The 17,760-nt window shown below is 43.9% G+C and overlaps 4 protein-coding genes across 6 annotated transcripts; 3 read left to right on the forward strand and 1 right to left on the reverse strand.

Moving 5' to 3' along the window:
- The first annotated feature begins 1,824 nt into the window (after positions 1-1,824).
- Positions 1,825-5,633, forward strand: LOC115767045 (synaptic vesicle glycoprotein 2C). The gene is made up of 8 exons (XM_030711176.1): positions 1,825-2,366; positions 2,428-2,606; positions 3,519-3,700; positions 3,761-3,984; positions 4,037-4,341; positions 4,399-4,558; positions 5,275-5,402; positions 5,460-5,633. Exons 1-8 carry the CDS (start codon positions 1,933-1,935, stop codon positions 5,513-5,515), a joined length of 1,668 nt encoding a protein of 555 aa, XP_030567036.1. The 5' UTR covers positions 1,825-1,932; the 3' UTR covers positions 5,516-5,633.
- A 2,216-nt stretch (positions 5,634-7,849) lies between these two features.
- Positions 7,850-8,783, forward strand: LOC115767035 (3-oxoacyl-[acyl-carrier-protein] reductase FabG). Its single transcript, XM_030711163.1, has one exon. It carries the CDS (start codon positions 7,881-7,883, stop codon positions 8,646-8,648), a length of 768 nt encoding a protein of 255 aa, XP_030567023.1. The 5' UTR covers positions 7,850-7,880; the 3' UTR covers positions 8,649-8,783.
- A 1,129-nt stretch (positions 8,784-9,912) lies between these two features.
- On the forward strand, positions 9,913-15,235 carry LOC115767025 (RUN domain-containing protein 1). Of its 3 annotated transcripts, none has more exons than XM_030711149.1 (5): positions 9,913-10,141; positions 11,202-11,356; positions 11,406-13,150; positions 13,487-14,299; positions 14,887-15,235. In XM_030711149.1, exons 3-5 carry the CDS (start codon positions 11,820-11,822, stop codon positions 15,074-15,076), a joined length of 2,334 nt encoding a protein of 777 aa, XP_030567009.1. In that variant the 5' UTR covers positions 9,913-10,141; positions 11,202-11,356; positions 11,406-11,819; the 3' UTR covers positions 15,077-15,235. The 3 variants fall into 3 exon arrangements, with proteins under 3 accessions (XP_030567009.1, XP_030567010.1, XP_030567008.1); XM_030711150.1 differs by having other exon boundaries at positions 11,411-13,150; XM_030711148.1 differs by having other exon boundaries at positions 11,421-13,150.
- LOC115767026 (crossover junction endonuclease MUS81) lies at positions 15,233-17,470 on the reverse strand. The gene is made up of 2 exons (XM_030711151.1): positions 17,021-17,470; positions 15,233-16,578 (listed from the first exon to the last, which is right to left on the reverse strand). The coding sequence occupies exons 1-2, from the start codon at positions 17,115-17,117 to the stop codon at positions 15,245-15,247; spliced, it is 1,431 nt and encodes a 476-aa protein (XP_030567011.1). The 5' UTR covers positions 17,118-17,470; the 3' UTR covers positions 15,233-15,244.
- Between the last annotated feature and the right edge of the window lie 290 nt (positions 17,471-17,760).

Here is a 17,760-nt window from a genome sequence, read left to right on the forward strand (position 1 = left end):
AAGGGCATATGTCGAGGGTAAAGAGAAATTCTTTCAAATATATCGCTAATTGAGAACTTCAACACTTTCACAAACAACAAATATCCTTTTTGGGATCAAGTAAATGTATACATTTTAGTAAATGTATACATTTGATTGTCATATACCCTTTATTTTATGCTAATGCTCAGGCAATGAAATCAGACTTTGTACAACGAAATCATGTATGTAAGGACAATTTGAAACTAGGTATTTGCTACTCGCTCAAACCCGATTAAAGCTCTTCTGTTTTTTATTTTATAATATGCATTTAATTGGTGGCTTGTCAACTAAATAAATAAAATTCTAACGCATATGCAACATTTTATCGAATGTTTGGAATTTTGATTGCAACACAACGGTATTCAAGCCAGAATATTGAAAGCCATTTCATATATTTAAACTAACCCATAGAATGATACGATTTTAAGCCTTATTGAATGACAAAAATGTAATTGCCCCTCGGTTTCCAGGGTGCCACAGTGCGGCAAGCACAAAGCTGTGGCGCATGCGGCAGCAGGCGAATTATGCGGCTCCATCACTAATCCCAGCCACTTTTGGGCAGATTAGGAATAAAAGCGCTTGAAATTATTGTAATTACCAGCCCACTAGATAACAACAATCCTATGACAATATACACGCACAGGATTGGGAATTATGGGCCAGTGTCTGTCTTTAAGCCCATCTGAAAGGAACGGCAGCCTTAAATATAACTCTGTCTGATTTTTATTAAATTATACGCAAGTCTTTGGCAGCTAACGGACTTTCTGTGAAGTTGGAAGGTGAAAAGTGTCGCAATCAAATCAAATTTCTAGACACCTTCAGAAATATAATCAACTCAAAAGCACAAAAGAAAGTAAATTCTGGCGACAGGAATTCCATTTTTCGTTCTTTCTATTTTTATTTTACACGTTTCTCGCTTCGCCTCTCACATGGAAAACATTTGCAGCACTTTTTGCGCTTTCCTCAACTCTTCCCTCTTTGGACACATGTCAAGCAGTTGCATAAGAAAGCTTTTGCGAAAATGTTTAGCATTTTTTTTTTCTCACACTCATCATTTTTCGCTCTGGACACGTTTCGAGAGCTGATTTTTTTTTTTTTAATTTTTAGCATCTCATATGGCTTTCGAGCAATTTTCGATTTTTTTGCAGTAGCTTCTGCCATCGCTTCTCACTGGAGACAGCTTGCATGAGAGGCCAAATTTGGAAGCATATTTTAGCTGCTTTGCATAACTTATCGCTTCTCCCTCGTCGGCCTAACTAATCATGCCCAGTATTTGGCGTATTTGCCCCACTGTAAAGCAGGTAATCGAAACAAACACGAGCACACGCCACACACAGGTGCCTCTCCATTCAGTAATGCCATGTCCATGACTAATCCCAAATGGTTTTAATTGCCCTGGGAACCGGGAGTAGACATGTAATCATGGCAAATTAGTCCGCTTAGCGTTTATTTGCCCAGAGAATTCGTCAGCTCTTCGTTGGGTTGCCAGGTGCGTCGACAATTGTGGACACTCCCATCAATCAAAATGTGGCGCCAAGCAACCATGTCGTCATCGGATTTATTATGGCCGTACAATCAGTGCCGTGATCGGGCCAGACCCAGCCGTGTGAACAGGCGTGATCTTAGCTTTGCTTAGCTTACCCGTCTATCAAGATGGTTGCTGAAGCGGGGAGCTGTTGGGAGGTAAGGCCACGAGCACTGGATAAACAAAAGTAGGCGCTATGTAAACTTTCTCACTTGGACAGATTTAAAATGAACGCATCTACAAGATACGGCGAAACTGCGACGTAGACGTTTAGTAGGCCAACGACTGCGAGAGCACACGGTATAAGCCAAACTGTAGGACAGCTTGGAGGCCTGCCAGTGGCAACAACAATCTCAACAACAACAATCTCAACAACAGCAAACAAAATGACCAAACTAGAGGCAGAGCAGGAAAGTGTTAAATCATCCGCAGACACACCCCCCACAAAAACCACAGATCAACCAGCGGACTTTGAGACAGCCATCGATGCGGCTGGCTTTGGCATGTTCAATATATTGCTGCTCCTGGTGGCCGTGCCGGCTGCCATGGGCACAGTTTATGAGACATCGACCATGTCGTATATACTGCCCAGCGCCGAGTGTGATCTGCATTTGAGTCTCATCGATAAGGGTGTACTGAATGCGATCACATATGCGGGCATGATATCATCGGCCATCTTTTGGGGCTATGTGGCCGATACGAAGGGGCGCAAAAAGCTGCTCGTCTATGGCTATTTGGCGGATACGATTTGCGTGCTGGGCGGTGCCATCAGCCAGAATGTGGTGCAGCTAATGATCTTCAAGTATTTGGGCGGCTTCATGTAAGTGGCAATTATATAAATACGCCCCAAACACGATGTACTTTGATGTACATCCTCCTAGTATGAGCGGACCCTTTGCGGTGCTGATGACATATTTAACGGAGCTGCATGGACGACAATATCGTCAGCGGATTATGATGGCAGTTGGCATTATGTTTTCGATAGCAACGCTCAGTTTGCCTGGCCTGGCCATGGGCATATTGCCCCAATCCTGGGATATTCAAATTTTGGGCCTATCATGTAAGTACATTTACCCCACCAGGTGCTGAGCTGCCTGCCCTTGACGAATATCTGTTGAGGGCATTTCAGCTTGTTTTGTCAGCTAAGCTAATTACACACAGTATTTATATACTATCTGATAATGCTGCTGATAGTAGTCGCTTTTATCTAAGATACTTAGCTGGACGCACATAACCCAAACAGCTGATACAGCTACAGCTGCTTGTTTTGTTTGGGTTAGCAAGTGGTTTGTTTACACACTCCCCATAAAACAATAGCATAATAAAAATTCATTGCAAATGTATACATTTTTTTTTTTAAATAAACGACAGTTGGCAACACTGGCTACAGACCTTTAGTACCAGCATTAACGCCCATTCTAAATAGCTTTTAATATATGTTTATCGGGTTTGAAGCAATCCCTTTCAGGCCTCGAACTTTCTTATATTTTTACTCGGAGCCAAGCTCTAAACCAAACCATTTACTTAAAAGGCAGTCGAAACAAAGCCGAACCAAAGAATTCTATTCGAAATAGTTTGCTTAAACATATTTGGTAAATGCCAATTTTAGGTAGGGATCAAATATATATATGGGATATTGTCATCCTCTTGTCAACGAATTGTCCGTAGATATGCAAGAACTAAATCAACTTATTGATATATTAAATTTATATTTGTCAGTCATGAATATTATTCTCAGTGTGATAAGCATTGCTAAGTGGCAACACTTGTATTAGGTGTCAACCCTAATGTTAGGCGGCGGCCCTCATGTTAAATTAATAACAGGTTCATATTTAAACACAAAGATTTCATCTCCTATACTAAATGATAAGAAAAATGGTTCAAGTTACAATTGACTAGCTTTCTCAATGAAAAACTCGCTGTGTCAAATATAATTAAATATTTAACAAGAACTTCAATGTTCCGCTTGCAGTGCATGCTTGGCAGGTATTTGTGGCTGTCAGTGCATTGCCCAGCATCTTGAGCTGTGCTCTGTTCCCCTTCTTTCCCGAAAGTCCCAAGTTTCTGATGTCACGTGGACGTAACAAAGAGGCACTGGAAGCCTTCAAGTTCATCTATGCATTGAACACACGCCAGCCGCGCAACGCGTTTCCAGTGAGTGAATGGAATGGAAAATCTCAAAAATCTCATAAAAACTAAAGAACTGTTTCGCAGATAAAACAACTTGCCAATGAAGTGCCCGCTAAACCAGAGCCGAAGCTAGACGTTGTCGATAAATCGCAGCCCAAGGAAGTCGCTGCTGAAGCGGACGTGGAGCTGGCCAACCGGCCACGGAGTTCGCTGCACTCGGGTCTACTGCAGCTGCGACCGCTGTTTGTCAAGCCCTATTTGGGTCTCTCTCTTTGGGTGTATCTGCTGAATTTTTGCGTTCTCCTGGGGTAAGCGTCAGCCAATTTCACATGAACTTAGCTAATCCCAACCAATTGGCAGGCAGAACACGATGCGCTTGTGGCTTCCACAGCTATTTGCCTCCATCAACGAGTACGAGCAGCTGGCCAGCAGCCAGCAGCCGGAGTCCGGTGGCACAAGCATTTGCAACATAGTTGAGTACAGCGTGAATCGTACACAGCGACAACTGGCGGCAGCTGCCCTTGATGATGATCCATTGGCCGTCTGCACGGTCAATGTAAGTGCCGGCAGTTACACCAACAATTTAATTGTGGCCGCCGCTGGTTTGGTTTCCTATACCCTGGCCGGTGTCCTGGTCAATCTGGTGGGCTTTAAGCGGATCATGTGTGCGTAGAAAATCATTTTAATGTTTCCCTAGAAATGTATTCTTTATTTATTTGTAGCCATGTGTCTCTTTGCCGCCGGCTCCTGTGCCCTGGGCATGTACTGGTCGAGTTCATCTGTGACCACCGTGGCGCTTGCCTCTGTATTTGTCAGCATGGGCAGCATTTCGGGCACATCACTTATAAGCGCCTCCCTCAGCATGTTTCCCACCTCATTGCGGTAGGTGTAAGATCGCCATTCTCTCACTCTCTCGCTGTTCCTCATGCTCCCTGTCTCTCTTATGCTCTCTGACTCACTCTATCTCTATCTCATTCTATCGATCTCAATTTAGATCCTTCTCCCATTTTCATTCTATCTCGTTCATTCTCTTACTTTCAAGTTTTTTCATTCTTACTTTAATTTGTTCTCTCTCATTCTCTGTCTCTCTCAACCTCTCTTTCTCGTTCTATCTCTATTTCATTCTGTCCTCTCATTATATCTCTCTCTCTCTCTCTCAATAAGATAGAGACTCTCTCATTATCATTCTATCTCTTTCATTCTCCTACTCTCATTCTCTTTCTCATATTCTTTCTAATTCTCTTTCATGCTTTCCCATTCTTCCTCTCATTCTCTCACATGCTCTCTCTCCCTCATTTTATTTTACTAATTTCCTAGCTCTGCCTCTATCTAGCTCTCATTCTCTCTCTCTCTTATGAGAATAAGTTTCTTTCTGTCTCATACTCCATCATTCTCTCTCGCTTAATCTCTCTCTTCCTCTCATTACTACTCAGTTTCTCTCTCATCCTCATTCTATCTCTCTCCTATTTTCTCGCTGTCTCGGGTTCTCTTGATCTTTCTCACTCTCTCTCTCGCATTCTCTCTCTCATTCCCTCTCATGCTATCTCTTCCTCTCGTTTTCCCCACCTTTTCTAACTTTGAAATTTTTCATCCGATAGCACAATGATCGTATCGCTGAGCATGATGGTGGGTCGCATGGGCTCCTTGGCGGGCAACATATTTTTTCCGGCATTGATGTCGATGGGCTGCCTGCCGCCATTCCTTATGGTCAGCGCGTTTATGTTCTGTAAGTTGTTAGCCTGTATCAATTCCATTAATTCTCACATATGTATCTGCCTTTTAGGTGCCTGCCTCTTGGCCTCATTTCTGCCAGTGAAAAACAAAGCCGTACTGAAGTAACCCGATATCCGTATGCATTAACACAATTTCCCCCAATCAATTTGCTAACGGATTGCTCTATATATATAGTTTGTTTTTAGTTTTATTCCTGAGTTTTTCTCCTATTTTTTCTTTTTTTTTTTTGGTTCTGCTGTTATTAAAACTTAATTTATTACAAAATGAATCTTGCAACTGCTTGTCAATTTCCATAAACTTTGTGCCTGACACTCCTTAATTGCAGTCACTTATTAATTCCTGTTCTGCTACGCATACATTAGTGTGAACAGGCGGCAAGCCAGGAGACTGGTGAAAGGAAAACAAACAGGAAAAAGAAAGTTTTCCAACGCTGTTCAAGGAATGGCAAAAAACGACGATAGCCGTGTAATTGAGTTGATAACTGCGACTAGCAAAGAACTTTAATCAGCTTTTGTGAAAATATTTTGGACTCGTATCTGTTAGATCCTTCTCTAGCTTAAGTGCTTTTTTGAATAGAAGTTAATACACATTTGTAATTTATACAACGAATGAAAGGGCATTAATCAGAGCAAATAACAAACAAGGCTACGAATCGGTTAAGCACAGAATTCATTCGTGAGATCAAGATAAAGTTTTAAAATTGCCAGCACAACTTCTTAATGTAACACTTATAATCAATAAATGAACAGCTGTAAGTCTTACTTAAAGTCATGAGAATCACAAAGTAGGTAAGTATAAATAACAATTTTTACTGGCAGCGCAGTGGACAGTAAACTAAGTTTGCGCTTGGTAAAGGAGAACTTACATACGTTATACGCATGTGTATACACATCCTTACATGCATGCCTACACACAAACATGCATACATGCATGCATGCATACATACATACATACATACATACATACATATATACATACATAAAAACACTCATATATATACATACATACATACTCACATATTTACAAACATGCATGTAGATGTGCATATTACATGCATGCATGCATGCATGTAGACATATATTTACACATACAAACAAAAATACAGTTTCTCTGATTGCCAACATAACATATTATTTCGCTTCTAATCAAACCATGAAAATCTGTAAATGTTTAGCTTATGAGAATCGCAAAGAGGAGCTATATTCAAAAAGAAGCTATCAAACAGGTTGATTAAATTCGGTCTGCACATGCCAAGCTTTTATCTGTAAATTCTAACCAGTTTTTCCCCTACTTCCCCTACAATTCGCCAAACTTTCCGTTAATATTACAAGACATTTTTATGCAGACCTTAGACCAGAATAAAAAAATATGTTTTCAAACAGTTTGTGCGCATATGGATATTCCAAAAATCTTTGAAAAATGTCTTTAATCATTTTTTATGTGGAGCTCTAATGTGGTGAGTATGAAAACCATGGAATATACATTTAAAGTCGATGATGGAATATTTCACATGCGGTAATTGATCAACAATCAAGCAATCAGTCAGTGGAACAAAATACACTTTTGTTACAGTAGAGTAGGATTTGAACCCGCAATTCCCATTGCTCGGTGGCCTTAATGACTCCGTAACTTTTGCAGAAAATTTATGAGATGCTCAAAATAACTGTTGGCTCGGTCAGATAAGTAGTTGGCTAGTTAACGAATGGAATATTTTTAGTAAATCCAACAGATTCCAACCGCTTGCTCTACATTCCACATAATAAGTGCTACGATAATTTGCAACTATTGTTATCGTCATCAGCTGTTTCACTCTCTCCCCTTTTCTGTCTGTCTGTCTCTCTCTCTTTCTCTTCCCGCTCATATATCTTAAGCACACTCTCTTGGCTGGTTTGGGTGATATATGAGCCGATTCGTGGACGTCAGCCCGCCAGCTCGCCAGTCCCAACGCTAGCTAAATGGAAATGTTAATTATCTGACAACGGAAACGCTTTAAGTTAATGTGAGCTGGCAGCTGGCCGCAGGCATTTAGAAGGCCCCTGTCTGGCTGGGAGCTCCAAACTAAGGATTCTAGCTGCATGGAACGGGATAAGCTTCTGGTTGGCGACGGATGCGGTGTCAGCGTGATTTCACAAATGTTTGAATTCAGAGAAGCCACAAAAAACTTTTAATTAAAAACTTGACGCTCGACTTGCTAAAAATATAAGGGGTAATTTAAAGGTAGGGGGAGGAGGGGGACAGGTTGAACCAGTTCACCAATAGAACTGTCAATCCGTGAGCATCAGCTGAGCCCAGGGAACGCATTACTGCAACAGGTTGCACTCGAGCACAAAATGCAGCGATTTGCGTCACGTTCGCCGTCGTCAGTTTAATCTTATCAGCGAGCATAAGGAATGTCAGAGCTCTGCTGGGCCAGGCAGTGGTTGAGCCATAAATGGATGGGGGGCAGCGCACGACGAGCACAGTCGAGAAGATGAGCCTCAGCGACAAGGTGGTGATTGTGACGGGCGCCAGCAGTGGCATTGGTGTGGCCATTGCACAGGTGCTGGCCCGTGAGGGAGCGCATCTGTCGCTGGTTGGACGCAACGTGACCAATTTGGAGGCAACGCGCGCCTTACTGCAGAAGCAGAACAAGGGCATTCAGGCACTGACTGTCGTCGCTGATGTTACCAAGGATACGGATGTGATTATACAGCAGACACTGAAGCAATTCGGACGCATCGATGTCCTGGTCAATAATGCCGGCATCCTGAGCACCGGTCCGCTCATCGATCTGGACATTAATGAATTCGACACGGTGCTCAATACGAATCTGCGCGCCATTGTGCTGCTAACCAAGGCGGCAGTGCCGCATCTGCTCAAGACGAAGGGCAATGTGGTCAATGTGAGCAGCTGTGCCGGCATCTGTCACTTCGCTGACTCACTCACCTATGGCATATCGAAGGCGGCACTGGATCAATTTACAAAAATTGTCTCATTGGAACTGGCGCCGCAGGGTGTGCGTGTGAATTCGGTGAATCCCGGTTTTGTGGTCACCAATATACACAGTCGCATTGGCATTGTGGATGAGGAATACAAAAAGGTGCACGAACGTGCCGTCAATTCCCATCCATTGGGCCGCGTCGGCGATGTCTTTGAAGTGGCCGAGGCCGTTGCGTTTCTGGCCAGCTCGAAGGCCAGCTTCACCACCGGCGCCCTGCTGCCCGTCGATGGTGGCAAGCATAATTTTACGCCACGTTAAGTGACACCAAGTATTCCCGGTTGCCCCGAGGTCACACTTTCATTATTATTATTATTATTATTTTGTTTTGTTTTTTTATTTTTGCCTTTCCTATTTTTAAGCGAAAATACATGCAAAATGCGAATGTTATTTGAAATTTAAAACGTGTGGCTTCAAACTGTGCGTCGTCGTGTCTCCAGACCAGACGACCCCAAAGTGACCGTCATGGTTTGCCCTCTACTCGGACTCGCCTCGAGCTTATCAGCTTATCACGAGCAGCCGCACACAAGCGATTCAGTTAACTTAACCGCCGACCAGAACATGTCCATCATATATGTAATGCCTCCAGATACAGCTGACACTGGTTATCTCAGACCACATGCGTACATGCGTTGGGGCTTTCCTAATCTGAAGTCTGCACTTATCAGCCACTCACAAATATTGGGTTTTTTTTTGGTTCTTTTCGTTGAAGGAGAAACTAGAAATGTGTCGGTCATTGTTCCCCTAACGAAATGGGTAAACAATGTCGGGAATTTGACTTTGGGACAACTTTGGGATACACTTACGCCAAGCTATGGTGGATTTATGAGTTTGGAAAGTTCGTGTCAAGCTTTAGCCGTGCACTGAACCAAGCTTGAAAGCTTTTAGCTTATGCATCGGCACAAAAATAAAGTTAAAACATAAAATCGGTTTCATAAATATATTTAAACTTATTTGCTCAATATTTAAGACTAGAGGTTGCTTCACGGCTTAGACAAAGTTTTCTCCATTAATTTTCTTTTCCACCCATTTCCCATCCATGAGAATGTTTAAATTCACACGTACTATCTTAAACCCCATTTTCACCCAGAGTTGTGAATTGTTTTCGCTCGCTGTCATTATTTTAAATAGTTATTTGAAAATAAGATGAAAGTAGATTCTACTCAGCAGTTTCTAAGTTTGTCAAAAGTCCAGAGCAAAGAAAAACCATCGGCGATATTCTCTTTGAACAACAGTAGGGAAATCCGTAGACTTCAATTAGTACCAAATTTGTTGTACCAATATTGGAAATATTACACTTTTAAATATCTCCCCCCGTTTCTTCCAAAATAGTAAGAGTTTAACACTTGGTAAATGGACGCATTTTAAGCACCAAAACATATCTGGAAATTATTTTCCACCTTCTAGTTGTGCACTCCCGACAAAAGCACTCTAACTTCTATATAAGTAGGCCAATGCAAGATTCTATGAAAAATGCTGAAACGCAAAGCAATCTTTTAAATTGTTGACACAACATTCAAAACTTTTAGAAAATATTCACTTCACGTGTCTAAATTACAGAACAGAGTAAGAAAAGAAATTCAATTTGCCTTTTAAAAGATATTAGAGCTGCTCCAACAGTGCTTCTGAATGCTCGAAAAAGCATTGTTCGACAAGTTTTCGGAGCGAAGCAACATGTACGGGGCACCATATTCAAGTGAGCTCAGGGAGCTCAAACAATATATGGTTCCTTTTTTGGTACAAAAATGATACAGGTAAATAGCTACAACTATTGAGCGGTGAGACACTTGGCTTTAGTGATCCAAGACCAATAATAAGCTGGTTATTATTAAAGTAATAAACATTAAAGAGTTGGCATTCTGCATAGCTAATTTAAGAACCTTCCAGTTCTAACAGCTGACTTTGTTGTGAAGCACTGCCACTAAACGAAGCTTAAACTTGTTGCGAATTTTAACGCCTTAGCTGTAAAACGGTTGAATTGAATCTTAAAATATATACTCGTGTATATCAGAGAGAGTGTTTAATCAGAAAAGTCTAAAAGCCAGATATATACCACGTTCTAAAGCTAGATTTAAGTATTTAACTGAGAAGCTTTTCTTCAGATGTTAATTAGCATTTTTTTTTTAATTTACCATTTCATCTATAAATGTTATATATAATTATTAAAAGATTTTTGGTCAATTCTCTGTCAGGCTGGTCTTCCATTATGATGTACGAAATTGAGTTATAGTTAAATGTTTTTTTTTTTCAAAATGTTTTGATAAGTTATTCGAAAATACGACATGGAATTTAAATTTGTTTAAAAAGTTATTTGCATATTGAAATAATGTTTTATTATTAAATGCTTTAATTCTTAATAATGTTGAAATTCATTTGTTAGAAATTCGAAATTACTTTACTTTAGTTAATGGGTTCAAGGTTTATTATTTAATTTATTATATAACGAAATGTTTCTTTTCACAAACTTTGTTATATAATAAAATTTTTTTGATTGGATACTCCAAATTTAAGTTAAATAGTTTAATATATATTTTTTTTAATATTTTGTTTAGATAAACGAAATTTAAGTTATATAGTTAATTTTTTTCACAACTTTCGCAATTTGAAATATTGTATAATTTAAAGTTTTTTTTAATTGTTGCAATTGATTGAATTTTTCATTTAAAAGATTTTTCAAAATGTACCATATTATTTTTTTTAATTTAATGTTTATTCTTCCAAATTTGTTGCAATTTATTAATTTATTAATTTTCTTCACAATGCTCGAAATAAAGTGTCTGATTTTTGAACAATTTCCTTACAACCTTTCCCTAGTTTCAACAACGTTACTGATGCTGAAAGTCCAGTACAAAGAAGCACTGTTGGAGCAGCACTGATATCTTGAGCAAGAAGAGTACACATAACCAACTTTGGATGAGCTATGAAAATTTGCAAGTTGTGATTCTAGTAATTGTCAAACTTTCCACAGGGTAAGTTTCAGTTAGCACTTAAAGCTTGCGTCTATTTTTAACTAACTAGCCCAGCGGATGGTAGATGTGTTGTAAAAGCTTGGTAGCTGAAGGTAGCGATATTTGGCGAGCTTTTGGCATAACATGCACCTTGCAACCCCTAAAAGTGTTGAGCTTAAAGCTGAAAGCAACCCCATTGATAAAAGCTCTGCCATGGAAAATGTTGGCAACTGTCAGTGCGTCAAAGGCAGTCGCAGCGTGCGCATCGTGACTGCAATATCCAACAGCCTGGTTCGTCGCCTTATATTGTGGTCATAACTGAACACTCGAGAACCACCCACACCCGCCCACATATTAGCGTGAGGATTGCACAGCTGTTGGACGAATTGAAAAAGCGACCGATTGATTTTTCGCATTTGAATCTTAAGGCGAAAGTTGCAGTTGCGTGGTGAAAGTGTGACAAGTGAGCTGGCCAGGCATACATATGGAAATGAATGACACGCTGGCCGAAGGTCAGCAGCCAGCGAGCAGCACCAGCAGCAGCAGCAGCAGCTGTGACAATGTGCAACCAACAACAACAACAACAACAGCATCAACAATTGTCGCTGTCAATGTGAACGAGGCAAATGTTGATAGTCAAGCATATCCAGAAACAGATCCGGAGGCGGATGCCGAGGATGAGGCGCAGCCATTGAGCGAACGCTGGTCACCATTGGGCGCCAACTATGATGATGCGAACATCGCCAGCTCAGAGCTGATGACGAGCGGCGGCGACTGTGCCGAGCTAGATGAGCCACAGTTGCTTGGTTGCCTGACACTGGACAAGCCGCCGCCGCCGGCGCCGCCGACAGTGGTCACAGCTGGCGCGGATAATGCCAGCGAATTGGCACGTTTGCGCAGCATTGAGGAGGAGCAGGAGCTGCTGACCAGCTCTCTGTTGGCATTAACCTCACAGTTTGCGCACGTTCAGCTGCGCGTGCGACAAATTGTGGAGGCGCCCACAGATGAGCGAGATCAATTGTTGCGTGACCTGGAGGATTTCGCCTTTCAGGGCATACCGGAGGTGGTGCAGCCCAATAACGACAATGGCACTGATGAAATGCAAGCGACGACGGCACCACCCGATGGCCAGCTGATCGAGCAGCTGAAGTCGCAGCTAACGGAACTGGAGCAATTGGCGTATGATTCAGGCGCGCCGGGCGTATTGCCGCAGCATGTGCTGCTTGAGAAGCAAAAGTTCATACTGGACGAGCTGCGCACTAAGCTCAATTTGCAGGTGGAACAGCATCAGCTGCCCGCACTTAGCACCGAACAGCTGCGCCATCAGGTGGACAATGCCATTGGCGAGTTTGTGGGCCCGCTCAAAATGAAGGAACAGCTGGTGGCACAGCTCAAAACGCAAATCACCGATCTGGAGCGTTTTATTGCCTTCCTGCAGTGCGACACCGCCGGCGGTGGCGATGGCGGCAGCGGCACCACTAGCGCCAGCGACAAGCTAAAGCTACTTAGTGGTGCCTACAATAGCTATGCGGCCAAGCAGACAGCCCGTCAGACACCCGCCCAGCTGCCCGTGATGGCAACCACATCGGCAGCAACAGCAGCGACAGCCAACGGTAGCAGCCACATGACTGCAGCAGCAGGAACATCCTCCGCGGAGCATGAACCACGACGCGAAAGCCTGCACAGCAAGGCGCACGGACTGCTTGACAAGGCATCTCTGCTAATGCAAATGTTTGCCACAACCCATTTCGCCAAGCGACAAGCGGACTTTCAGCAAAACTCGCTGAAGAAAACGCACAAGGGCAACCACTGGGGGTGAGTACCCAATAATGGGCAATTATATTGTCATACATATACTTATAATGGGAATTGGAACAGTTGCGAGAATATTCGAAAATGCGTTACGATTGCATGCCACGGTGGCAACGTCAACGACAATATCTAATCGATGGACAGCTGGTCGATTAATTGTAATAATATACTAGAATTTATCGTTCGATTGTGGCAACGCCATGTTGCAAAGGCTGGCAATATCGCTCAGCGACAAGCTGGCAGCACAGATCGATAAAATGCTAAAATCAAATTTAACTGACAATATTCGATGAAAAAAAGTTAAAGCGATGATTTTTCAAATACATATTTGTTTTTTAGGGATCTGCGCGCACAGCTGGAGGTGGACATCCAGGAGGTAGCCGCATTGGCTGCCACACTAAGCTGCGATCGCCAAAAGTTGGCGAATATCAAGCGCGCGCTGCGCCAGCAACAGCAGCTGGCGGCGACCAATGCCAACAATGCAAGCGGCTCGTTTAATGCACAAAATGGGGCATTAACCACTTTGCCGCCACGTTGCAGGCGTGCAGTTGCCAACGCTGCTGCCGCCGCCGGCCACGAGCTGACGCCGTATGCCGCAAGCGCAGCAGCTGCCGCCTCATCTGACTCGGATGAAGATATTTACGATCGGTATGACTGGGACAAGGACAAGTCTATGGGCCGACGCATTGTGCATATGCGCGGCGATTCCATAGCCACTATCGGACGCGAACTGACCAGTGTGGTGCGCAAGAACTTTGCGCGCACACTGCAGCAGCTCATTCAGCACGGACTACGCATACCAGCCGAATCGGCGGCCACCAGCCTGATGGTGCCCTTCATGCGCTGCCTGCAGCCGGGCGCACAGCGTGTGGCGGCGGGTGCGGCGCCAGAGATGCAATTTCTTGGCATTGGTCGTGCCATGCACGCCTGGGAGCTGATACTCGAGTACTATAATCTGAAGCATGGCGAGGAGTACAACAATACGCCGGCCCGGAAGCTATCCCAAAGTTTTCAATTGGATATTGTGGATGCACAGGTGGTTACGGCCAAGCAGAGCCTGCTGAGCGCCATTGGCATGATCCTGGCCATGCATCGGCCCTACAAACGCAGCTACAACGCCCATTTTAAGGCATTAATCTGTGCCGGACTTAAGTGAGTGCGCAATCTTACGCTTAAATACCCTCTAGACATTGCAAACGGGGTATATTGCAGTTGTGCAAATGCATCTCCCACTCCATAAAACTTATATTCCCCATTTAATTGTAGTCATGTGCGTCTGTCTATATACCGCATACCACATGATAACAAAATTATTTCAAATCGATAAATATCGATCGATAGCGTACGCTTTTGAGTCTTATATATCGCAGCACGTAGGCGCTGGGTAGCTTAAAGCTTAGAATTAATATGTATTTCACATAATCAATTTAATAGATACCAAATTTGGGGAACTATATATATATATATATATTTATATGGTAGTGGAGGCAATTTGTATATATATATATAGATATATTATATTTGGATTTGGTAGCTAGATTAGGTATGTTTCAGAAATTTAGCGGAGATTGAGAAGTATCAATTTCTAACCCTGTTAGCTAAAATAAACCAAAAATCTAGTTGCTAAGGCAAAACTTGAAATCATGTACAGGATAGCACGCGGACGGACACTCCCGCCCAGAACCTAACCTCTTGCCTAAGCATTTAACTTATATATTTAATTTTGTTCTTGTTCGCAGCGCACATCTTCTGGTAGAGTGGCTTAATCTGATACTCAGCTGCAACGAGCTTATTGATACATACTATACGTCCAATAGCTATGTGGCATGCACGGGATTTCGCGACTCGCTGCGCTCTATTGACGCACTGTCCAAGTTTGATTTCGATTTGCCCGTAGATCTGGCCATACGGCATTTTCGCAATATCTAAACTGAATGGATTTATCGATCGGATCGTTCGATTATGACATCTCGTAATTTTTGTTCTCTTTTAAAAAACTAGTCCAAGTCATGAATCTTAATGTATAAATATGTGTATATAACTTTAGATATGTCCAATTAACTAATGCCCACTAAATACAATTACTAAACCTAATGCCTAAAATTCGCTCATATAAAACTGATGGATACACTGGCTCACCTTTTCGCCCAGTGGACGCTGTAGCGGACCACAGCACAGACCGGCCAGCAGTAGACGTGCCTCGGCCTCGCTTTGGCACTTCCCGTAGGCATCCAGCAGCTGGCGCGGCGTAGCATAGCGCTCCACAATGGCTAAGGCACGATCGATGGAGAGAGAGTGCAGCTGGAGCAGCTGCTGCACAAACACCTCGCGCACCGTCAGCTGCGCATTGCGTGCAGAGTCCTCATAGAGGGCTCGAAACTTGAGCAAGCCCACATGACGGCTGCTGCTGCTGCTCCGGGAGCTGTGCTGAGACTGTGCCTCCAGCTGCGTCTTGTCGACGCTGTGCAGCGACTTGGCCGCGTGCACATAGAGCTGCTCCAAGGCGCTACTCACGCCTCTCAGATAGCACATGGAGCGATAGTGATTGTCAGAGCGTACAACTTGGATGTTGGCGGACTGAATGCGCGCGTTGGTCAACGCCTGCAGCAGGGAGTCCAGCGGCAGACCGAGCTGCTCATTGTCGCCATAGTCTTCGATCAGGTAGACAATGTGCGGCAGACCGCACTGGGCCAAGCGATGCTTCTGCTCGTGAAATCGGCCATCGCGTATGCTGCTAGCCAAATCGTCCATGCGCTTGCGCTCGACGATGTAGGGCAGCACCAGCTCATTGCCGGCGGCATCGCGTGCTATCCACAGAAAGTCGCCGACAGTTAGGCGGCGCACTTCGTGCTCCACGTTCAATGTCTGCAGATAGCTGCGTGTCTGATCCAATATGCGCTTATTCTTGCCGCTTGTCTCTTGCGTGTCGACGAGCAGCACAATGCGATAGCTGCCCGCGCTCATCTGGACGATGCGCTCCCGTTCCTCAGCTGCTGCCAGCTCCTGCAGCGCTTTTTTGGTCAATTTCTTGGGCTGCTTCAGCAGCTGCTGCTGCTGTTTTTCTTGTTTCTTTTGCACCACTTTAACCACCTGTTGAACCTGCTCCTGGTACTGTGTTACATTCGCAGCCATTGGCAGTGTTCCTTTGCTTGCCAGCACCTGGTACTGCCGCAGCTCTTCATCGATGAGCTGACAGAGCGTTGAGCCAAATCCACGCAGAACGGCGCACTCGCGGCCGCTGTAGAGTGGCAGCGGATAGTTGCGCAATGCCTCCAGCGCCTGCCGCAGCTTGTGCTGGGACTTGCGATTGCGGCGCTCGGCCTGATGGAGCCAGCGTTCTAGCCAGCGCGTGAAGAGTGGATTTGGTTCCAGCAGCTTTATTTCTAAACGTGCTTCCATAGCCCCGCCAAAATGCAACCTGGGGATGCCACCTAGTTGAACAAAATTAACGTCTTAGTGTGAATGGCAAAGGCAACTAGATAATTTGTGCGATAACAGCTGATGTCATATTATTTCTTTGCATGCATATTTTAAATGTTCGTGCTGACTTCTTTAAAACTGACTAGGTTTGTGTGCTGCCATCTATTATCAATTCTTTGATTTAGTATCGTGCGCATGCGCATGCCAAGCAATGTGCCGTCATCTATTGTCAGATGGCCACACTGCACACCAATTATCTTGTGCTTTAAAATTGACTAGGTTTTGTACCTCCATCTGTTGAGATGACTTGCATAATGCTTGTGTGCATGACCACGCAATGATCCGCCATCTATTGCCATTTGGTTGCTCTGAGCTACTACATCGTTGCAAATGGTACACGACAGAGGTGGGAATGCTATTGCTATTGTAATGCTTATGAATGCACTGGCTTACCTTTTGGCCAAGTAGCGGACCACAGTACAGACCGGCCAGCAGAAGAGGTGCCTCGGCCTCGTTTTGACTTTTCCCAACAGCTGGCGCGGCGTAGCATAGCGCTCCACAATGGCAAGGGTACGGCGGAGGAAGAGAGGTTGCAGCCGGGTCAGCCGCTGCACAAACACCTCGCGCACTTTACGTGCCGAACCATCAAAACTTGAGCGAACCCACATGTCGGACTTTACCTCAAGCTGGGTCTTGTCAGTGACTTGGCCACGTGCATATAATGCTGTTGCTGTTGTTGTTTCTTTTGCAACTCATACTGTGATACAGGGGCAGCCATTGGCAGCGTTCCTTTGCTTGCCAGCATCCGGTGCTGCCGCAGCTCCCTATCGGCATGCTCGGGACCGCTGTAGAGTGGCAGCGGATGGTTGCGCAATGCCTCTAGCACCTGCTTCAGCTTGTGCTGCGACTTGCAAATGTGCCTCTCGGACTTATGAAGTAAGAGTTCTGGCAAGAGCGTGAAAATTGGATTTGTTTTCTGCAGCTTAATTGCGAAACGTGCTTCTATAACCGCGCCAAAATGCACATAGAGGCTGCCACCTAGTTGAAACTATGGAAGTGTTTTTGTGTGAATGGCAAAAGCAACAAGATAATCTCTGTTGTAACAGCTGATGTTACATTTATATTATTTATCTAAATAAATTAAATTTAAATATCTCGCGCGAGCTGGCGTTTCCCGCCATCTATAGTCTATA

This window comes from Drosophila novamexicana, unplaced genomic scaffold (assembly GCF_003285875.2).
Source record: "Drosophila novamexicana strain 15010-1031.04,08,12 unplaced genomic scaffold, DnovRS2.1 tig00001302-arrow-arrow-pilon, whole genome shotgun sequence".
Taxonomy (NCBI): Eukaryota; Metazoa; Arthropoda; class Insecta; order Diptera; family Drosophilidae; genus Drosophila; species Drosophila novamexicana.

Coding starts and splice junctions, on each gene's coding strand:
- LOC115767045 (XM_030711176.1), top strand. CDS start 1,933: ATGACCAAACTAGAGGCAGAGCAGGAAAGTGTTAAATCATCCGCAGAC. Junction 4,342..4,398: donor GGGCTTTAAGCGGATCATGT/GTGCGTAGAAAA, acceptor ATTTATTTGTAG/CCATGTGTCTCTTTGCCGCC. Junction 5,403..5,459: donor GGTCAGCGCGTTTATGTTCT/GTAAGTTGTTAG, acceptor TCTGCCTTTTAG/GTGCCTGCCTCTTGGCCTCA.
- LOC115767035 (XM_030711163.1), top strand. CDS start 7,881: ATGAGCCTCAGCGACAAGGTGGTGATTGTGACGGGCGCCAGCAGTGGC.
- LOC115767025 (XM_030711149.1), top strand. CDS start 11,820: ATGGAAATGAATGACACGCTGGCCGAAGGTCAGCAGCCAGCGAGCAGC. Junction 13,151..13,486: donor CACAAGGGCAACCACTGGGG/GTGAGTACCCAA, acceptor TTTGTTTTTTAG/GGATCTGCGCGCACAGCTGG. Junction 14,300..14,886: donor TTAATCTGTGCCGGACTTAA/GTGAGTGCGCAA, acceptor TCTTGTTCGCAG/CGCACATCTTCTGGTAGAGT.
- LOC115767026 (XM_030711151.1), bottom strand. CDS start 17,117: ATGCTACGCCGCGCCAGCTGTTGGGAAAAGTCAAAACGAGGCCGAGGC. Junction 16,579..17,020: donor GTCCGCTACTTGGCCAAAAG/GTAAGCCAGTGC, acceptor TTGTTCAACTAG/GTGGCATCCCCAGGTTGCAT.